The following is an 8,774-nucleotide window of genomic DNA, read 5'->3' as shown; positions in this document are numbered from 1 at the left end:
CTCAAAACCCTAAAATCATGTAACCCCAAAATAATATCACATTCACACTTTGCCCGGACCCATATACTCCATTTTATTAATGAAACTCCAAACAATTAAATATTTATCATCCTTACCTCATTCCCTAAGGAAACACTCGCAGGAACCCTAAACCCTTGCCTGCAGCGTTCACACCAAAACCATGTATTCCACAAATCCCAATTTATCAGTTCAACCCCATAATTATGTTCATATTCACATTCCTAGGCCTATACACCCATTAAATCAATTAAACCACCAATCAACATCACAAACAATTTCCTTACCTCAGTTTTAGGATGGTGCCTAGGATCCTTAGAACATAATTTTGCTCCGGTCAATATGAGGTGGATCACCGCTAGGCCTTAAGTCTGATCATCGATGGGGCGAGTTTAGAGTGAGAAAATGAGGAGAGAGATAGGGAGTGTTCTCAGCCTTGTGTGTGTGTGTGTGTGTGTGTGAGAGAGAGAGAGAGAGAGAGAGAGAGAGAGCTTTTGTAATTCTAAAATAAAAATGACATGCAGCCCTTATATACTATTCTGTCCCAAAGAAAAACCGTCGACGATTTTATTAGGCTCCTAGAAAACCGTCGATGGTTTGGTCTTTAACCAAACCAGTTTTCACTATTTACCCTTAACCTAGCCATGGTAAAAATATAACCGTCGACGGTTTTATTAGCTCCCCAGAAAATTGTCGACGGTTTGGTCCTCACCAAACCATTTTCCTATTTTTCTTTGTTTTTCTTATTATTTCTATTTTTCGAGTCTCTACATTCTCCCCTCATAAAATTTCTTCCTCGAAATTTGTTATCTTTGGAGCGTAGTGTTGTTTTAGTTTATGTAAGTTTTGTATATGTACTGGATTTTTGGCCAGGATGTCTTTTGAGGATTGTAATAGCAAATTATGTTTTAGTATGTATGAATGTAAGAAATAGTTAGATACTCTAGTAGTCTATCAGAAGATGTATGAACTTTTATGTTTTCCAATGTGCATAAGAATACAAATCAGTGTGATACACCCATATATCCCTTACTAGGGTTGGTAGTTTGTGTTTATTATCGGAGATATGCATGTTATGTATGTTAGTAGCACTCCAGGACCACCTAGAGGGTCGGGGCATTACAATCTCTCAGCTACTCCTTGCTGCTACTTCTTCCTTCTCTAAGAAGCCTTTGCTTCTCCTTTCTTTATTCTTAGTAAAGTCCTACCTTTCCCTCGATAGCTCTCTACCTCACCCTCTGTTTCTCTTTCTCAATATGGGAAATCCAACTCCAATGCCTTTTTTCTTTAGAAACCCCTATTTATATACAAGCGAAAGGCTAGGGAAGGGCCTTGATTGGCCCTTTATTTATTGAGGGAGAGGGGCAATAACCAATTGAGCAAGCAAGCTCTGGGAATTTATAGCTGCTGATGGGATTGTGATGGGAAAATTTCAGTGTTTTCTTGCAAAAGGGGAGAATAGGGGGCTAGGCAAGGGTTAGCTTTCCAAAAAAGGAATCTTATTTATTTATATATATATTATTTATTTAAATGAGCTTCCACAGGTTGGGCCTTAAACCAGGCTAGGCCCATTATGGGCCACTATTCACAAAACCAACCCAACATGAGCCTGATGTTGGCACAAGTGCACAGTGGGCCTCAGAATGCAAAATGGACCCAAATTGGGCTTTAAATGGAACCTAGGCCTACTATGGGCCTAAGTACAATGCAAGGCCCAAGATTGGGCCCTCTAAAGGGCTGCAACTAACTGAATCTGTCTTTATTTTGTGTGTGTAGGTGTAGGACTTTGGGTGGCTAGCCCAATAAAGCCAAGGCTATTGAAGCTTCTATTTTATGTATTTATATTTTTTGTTTAATTTTTTTGATTGTATCAATGAAAATGAATTATTGTAAAATGGTCTAATGTATGCATATTGGAACTAAGCGGTGAGGGTGAGTGGAACGAGTGACGACACCTAGGAAAAAGACCTTAGATGGCTCCAAAATTAAACTAAAAAGAATTCAAAACAAACCAAAAAGGAAACTCAAGGTTTTTATATATAAGCCTTGGAAAAAATGGGGTGTCTACACCCGTTATTCTCACCCTCATTATATTCAAATTCTTACAATTATGGCCCCAAACTTGCATTTCCAAATGCATCTTCAATTTTATTTTTTCTTAAAATAGATCTATTATCTTCAAACTTTATTTCATTCTTTCCCAAAGCAAAATAAAAGTTTCATGTTTGCTCATTCTCCCATGAAAAATAATGACGAAAATACAAATAATGCTAAGAAATGAACCACTATCCTTTTGAGAACAAAGTTTAAATGCATTAAATGAAGGACAGATGGCTTAAGAGCGTCTTATGGATAAAACCTTAATGCAGACACACCTCACCCTTCAAGTTTTGTGTCCATCTCTTTTACCTTATTCTTTAGTGATACTAGAAGACATTGTTTCCATGCTCAATTTGCTCATCCAGAGGTCTTGCAATCTTATAATGTAGAATTTGAGTGGATGATAGGTGCTTATATACATGATTGGGTCCAAGATCTAATAGGCTTAAACTTTTGAATCAAATTGGTATTCACTCATGTATATCAAGCCCACCCATGAGCTCCTCGATCTGGTGCTAACAATTTCAAAGGTTTGTTCTTAAGTCTCCTTTTGTCCATCAAGGTTGGACAAATTTTGCAAGTATTTCTAGTCAAACTTATCTTAATCTAGCTAAACTCTTCTACGAAAATTTTAATTTTGATTCTTAAGTATCGGTTGCTTAATTTGACTCATTTCATTTTATCTCATATGATAGAAGTAACTAAGAGGAAAGGACTTGCCCCTACCCTATGGTTGTGTTCTTTCTTCTTTATTTCCTATACCCGGAGGGGTTGATCTTTCTAGATAAGATTCTCTCCCAACTCCAATATCATGCATATATGATGTTCATTCTTTTGTGGTAAGGAGATAAATCAAAATGAAAAAACAAAAACAAAAAAGTGGAGAAGGAATGATGGAATCCTTTTTTCCTATCACCGATTCCCTCCTCTTTTTATCCTCCTATTGTCCCTCCTTTTACTCAATCTAGTCCCTTATATTTTGACTATTCCTCTTTGGCAATCAATCCCTATGTCTGCAGACTCATATTGAAAAAATTAAAGACTGAATCTTTGCTCTTCATTGAAAGCAAAATTATCTTTCAGACTAGGATGTGTTGAGTCTAAGTTGGTGGATGTTCAAAGTTTAATTTCTTAAACTTAAGCTTAGTTTGTCTCTCTTATGGTTTTTTAAAAGAGCTTTTTGAAAAAGAACTAATGAAAATGAGTTGTTACAAAGAAAAAGTTGTCTTTGATTGTTTAGTGAAAAAAAAAAAAAAGATGTTTAAAAGTATTTAAAATAAATAAAATAGATTTGTGTTTTTAGAAAATATAATTGATGCATTGATAGTATTGTAATATTTGAAAAAAAAAATTAATGACAACAATGGAATTGAATAATTTTCTTAGAGAAAAAATTAGCTTTTAGCTTTTAAAATCTTCAAATCTGTAACTTTTAAAAGTAGCTTAAAAATTTAAAAGTTGGCTTTTAGAAGGTAAATTTATTTAGTAAACATGTACGAGCCAACTTTTTATTTTTTAAAAAGGAGAAGTTGAGGTAAAAAAGGAACGTCAAACTCACCTCTAATTTATTTGAATTATAATCACAAATAATAGAAAGTATTTTCTTATTTGTCACATTATATCTTTCTTAAAGAGTGGTAAAACTTAGATTGTTTGGATTGCCACTGCAAAGAATTAGTGAAAAGAAGAGCTTCTTTTTTAAAGTCACAAAATTCTTCCAAGCACACTTATCTCTAAAGTTCTTATGAGATCCAGTGTATTAGTGTTGGTATGATCGCACCAAATATTTTTGTTTCTTAAAGAGCTACTTTCAACAAGGTATGTTCTCTTATCAAAAAAAAAAAGTGCGACTTACAACTTGTATGTGTCGAAATTCCACAAATTGGTGACTTAGTTTAAATGTGTCTGTGTATATATATGTATAGTGTGAAAGATGTGACCAATAGTTAATTAATTTTTTATGCTTCCAATTTTGCCCTTGTTTTATCATTATTAGAATGTGTTCATAATTGGTTGATTTTGTAGACCATTTTACCCTTATGTCAAGTTTGCTTTGAAAGACATTTCGCATCAAAAATGAAAATCATGTCTAGTCATTATCAGTTGAAAATTATTATTTAAATTTACACTCATGGCATGATTGGACTTGGGATTTAATAATTTTTTGCCTAAACTAATATAAAAAGCTTACTTATTTAAGGGGACAATAGTATTTCATAAAAAATTGAAAGCTTAAAGTTCTCACAAAATTTCTCGATAGAGTATTTCCACAAAAAGAGTTGTGTCTTGCCATACTATAGTGAGGAAGGTCTAGACAAGCATTGCCCCACATTAGGAAAATGTAAAATGGGGGAGCGTCTTAACTCTTCCCTAATATTAACTATTGAATATTTTATTAGAAGTTTAGGGTCGGTTTAAATTATGGAGTTTTTAAAAAATTACAAAAAGTTAGTTGGTTTTTTATTTTTACAATATTTGTATAAAATTAATTAATAACAATAAACAATTTCGGTACTATTTTCTTGTGAAAATAGTTTCATTTTTTAGTCAAACAATTATAAAAATATAACCTTGTTTTTTTAATTTTGTGAATTTATATAGACAATTTGGAAGACATCTTTTCATTATTTTTCTAAATTTATAAATTTTTCTTTGCGAATAGGAGTGTAAAATTTAGATCTTACACTTTAATTTGTATGGATTATGTATAGAGTTTCTTTTAAATCCACACAAATTCAAATTCAAGTCCCAAAATCCATGATTTCAAATGTTATCCTATAAATTTAGAAAATTGAAAAACAAATTATCTCTTTTTGAAATTATTTTTATTAAAAATAAATAATAAAAAATTTATTTTTCACATTTAATAAAATAAAAAATTTATTTTGCACACTTAAACAAACTCCTTCTACTCTATTTTTTTAAAATTTAAAAAAAAATCTAAAATCTTTGAAAAACTAAAAAATGGGAAAATAAAAAATATTTTGCACAACTTAACGGGCCCAAAATAAAATTAGTTTAGAAATAAGTTTAAAGATATGTAAATAAAATTTGATTAAATAAATATGAAAATACCTATTCACCATCCAAATTCTCAAGGAAGATTAGTGAAATATTAACATGTAAAAACAAATCAATTATAAAAATAAAGATACAATCAAATTGTCATATAATAAATATATAAATATGACTACATTTTTTTATGTGTATAATAAAAAAATGAAAATATAAAACAAATAAATTTAGAAGTAAAGATATAAATAAACATTTTTTCATATTTTTAAAAATTAAAATCATTGTTTTATTTATTTTTTAAATCATATAAATAAAGATACATTTCTTAATTTTTGAAAATTTAAATAAGATAAAGTTATATATGAACTTTTTTTAAAAAAAAAAAGTAACATTTAATTTTTGAAAAATAGATATTGTTCTTCTGTTTTCTTATTATTTAAATTTTCAAAAAAAAATCTTGATATTTTAATTTTGAAACTATTTTTAAATTATTTTTAAAAATAACAAATTAGATTCATTTTTCAAAATTGAAGTCCTAGTTTTCATTTTAATTTTAAAATTTTAATTGACTAATTTCTGGTTTCTCTTAATTTTTATGAATCAAAATAAAATAAGATGAGATATGGTATTGTTTTAAGAAAACATAAATGTCACCTTTCAATTTTCCAAAATCAAATTCATATTATACTTTTAATTTTTAAGTTTTAAAACAATGTGAGAAATAAAATTCTTGATTTTACAACTATAAAAATAAGTTTAAAGTAATTAGTTAGATTTGTATTTTGAATATTGGAATTTAAAAGTTCATATTTTTAAGAAAATAAAATTGAGAAATCAAAAATCTGATTTTGCAAATACTTTTGAAATGCGCCGACTTTACATTGTTTTTTTGGCACAATACCTAATTTGGTACAAAAAAATTGTATAAGAATGTGCTTACAGACGTGTTTATGTGCGAGCAAAATAATTATTGAGTTGAAAAATCCTTTTTTTTTATATAATTTTTAAAGTTCTTTTTTTATTTTTAATAGTTAAAAGTAGATAGAAATATATAAATAAGTAGCTTAATTTTAGCACAAGCTAGTCTTCGGGAGTGGACTTAACTAGGTATAAAAATTGTAGGTACATACATATGAATATATGTGTGTGTGTTTGTGTTAGTATATATATATATTAAAAATTCATATATAGTATGTCTACAAAAAGAAAATAAGAAATATTATTGAGTATAAGTGATCATAAGATCCAATGACTAACACAAACATTTGGGTATATCAAATGATAAGTGAGATATTCAAATCGTACGGCGATTGAGATACTTTACAGAATATGATTTGCATGTTGTTAAATTCTACATTTCATCGTGAGTGATATTGTAGTAGGGTCAATTTTTTTTATAAACAACAAAAAAAAAATCCGATTTTATGATATATCAACTAATTGATAGCGATACTAACAAACAAGTAAGAAGCTAATAGTACTACCGTCCTAGGCGAGTAACCACACTATATCTCGTTGACTACTAAAATAAAATAAATACAAGGAGCAACTGTGGAAATTAATTTTTATTTTATTTTTAAATTTTAAAATAATTATATAAATATAAGGTTATCTCTAATTCTTCAAAAAGTATATAAATAATTTTAAAATATTGTAAAAAAAAGTTATTTTTTGATTTTTTCTATAAAATTATTGAAAACTTTAAGAAAAATGCGACGATTTTCTAAACATTTGGAAACTGAAAATGGTAAAAAAAAAAAAAAAAAAAAAAAGTTATTTTGCATAACCTAATAGGCCCTTAGGGACCTTAGACCCATCAACTTGAGAAAATTTTTGCATCTATATAGATTCAAGTCAATACCACATTTAATTTATGCAACAAACAAACGAAATGAAAACATTACAATATGGAATGAACAACAAAAAATGGAATATATATACATTTTTCAGTTATAGTGTGCATAGTACGAGGTTATAAACAGACATTATAGTAATGCAAAATCAAGATCAGTAATTAAGCACCAAAAACGACACATTTTACTTGTATCCCGCCATTAATGAAAACCATATATCCAGGCCAAAAACAGAGGAATTAACATTTACATTCAAAGGTGCGTACTTAATTACATTTTGTATTCCGCAAACTACTTAATTTCAATCCTAGCTCATTCATTCAATTATTCATCTGAATAATTTAAACAAAGCTTAAAAAAAAGGAAGCAAGAAAACGCAAATAAGACCTAATCAAGAAAAAAATTACTGAACCTAATTAAGTACCCAAGCATGCATCGATCCTGCTATCGGATCGCAACTCAAGCATGTATTGGTAAAAGGATGACCAAGAAGCTCCTCCACTGTCCCTCTGTTCCTCCAATCCTTCTCCAAACACCTCCGCACAAAACTCCGAAACTCCGACGATGCCGTTTCCGGCACCTCCACCTCCCTCTCCCCGAAGCATATCGCACACATCAGCGCCGCCCAGTCTGGCTTCTGCCCCGCCCGCACCAGAGGAAAATGCCCCACGTGGCACTCCAACACCACCACCCCCAGCGCCCACACGTCCCCCGCGAACTCGTCTCCTCCGCCCCACCCCTCCGGGTCGATCCGTTCCGGGCTCATGTACGCACACGTCCCCACGCAGGACTCCCACGCCTCCCACGAGCCGCCACCGGCCATCACCCGGCTCACCCCGAAGTCCGCTATCTTGACGTCGCCGTTGCCGTTTATGAGGAGGTTGGAAGGCTTGATGTCCCTGTGCACTATTTGCATGGAATGCAGATAGTGCAACCCTTCTAGCACCCGCCTCGCCAAGCCGGAGATTACCTTCTCCGGCAGCCTCCGACGGACCCGCAAGACGTCGTGGAGTGACCCGGCCTCCATGTACTCCATGACGAAGCAGAGGCTATCGTCGATGCCGTCTGCTTCGACCAGGGCGTTGTCGAAGACGGTGTGGCAGCGTACCAGGAACTGGGAATCAACGCGTTTGAAAATCTCGGCCTCCCGCGCGGCCTGTTGGCGAATGGGGAGGGCGTCGTGGCCTAGGTGGAGGACTTTGAGGGCGTAGAGGGAGGAGCTGGGGCGGTGGCGGACTTTGTAGACTGTGCCGCCAGTGCCGTGGCCGAGAACGGCGAGCTTCTCGAGGTCTGAGAGGCTGTCGATGTTGAGAGAGTCTAGACAGAAGGACGGCGACGGGGAGGGGGAAGGAATCCGGTGACGGAGTTGGGGGGCTGGAATGGGTGGTGGTAAGGATAGCCTGAGAGGATGCTGGTGCCTTCTCTCTCTCACCAACGTCATTTATGCACGCCACTCTCCCTCGATCACTCTCTCTCTCTCACGCACAGGTGGATGTGAATTAAAAAAATGATAATATATATATATGGGAGGAGAAATGGAGATGGAGGTGACAAACGGAGGGGGAAATCGGGAGAAAAGGGGGGGCAGGTGAGGTATTCATGGTGGGATCAGTGCATATATCTGGCTACGAGTTTACTTAGGCTATTTGGGTGCCTTTCCCAGCTGCCACCTGTACTCTTTTAACCTTCTGCATGCATACTGCTCATCTCCCACTCTCTCTCTCTCTCTCTCTCTCTCTCCCTCTCTCTCTCTCTCTCTCACTTTTATTTTGATATGTATATATATAT

General features: G+C 33.5%; 1 protein-coding gene across 1 annotated transcript; it reads right to left on the bottom strand.

The window, feature by feature from the left end:
* Positions 1-7,147: 7,147 nt before the first annotated feature.
* LOC131164379 (mitogen-activated protein kinase kinase 10) lies at positions 7,148-8,427 on the bottom strand. The gene has a single exon (XM_058121520.1). It carries the CDS (start codon positions 8,425-8,427, stop codon positions 7,399-7,401), a length of 1,029 nt encoding a protein of 342 aa, XP_057977503.1. The 3' UTR covers positions 7,148-7,398.
* Between the last annotated feature and the right edge of the window lie 347 nt (positions 8,428-8,774).

Source organism: Malania oleifera, chromosome 9 (genome assembly GCF_029873635.1).
Source record: "Malania oleifera isolate guangnan ecotype guangnan chromosome 9, ASM2987363v1, whole genome shotgun sequence".
NCBI classification, from domain to species: Eukaryota; Viridiplantae; Streptophyta; class Magnoliopsida; order Santalales; family Ximeniaceae; genus Malania; species Malania oleifera.
This window is presented reverse-complemented; position numbering and strand designations above follow the sequence as displayed.

What these genes read in the sequence shown, in the direction of transcription:
- LOC131164379 (XM_058121520.1), bottom strand. Translation starts at nt 8,427, where the DNA reads ATGACGTTGGTGAGAGAGAGAAGGCACCAGCATCCTCTCAGGCTATCC.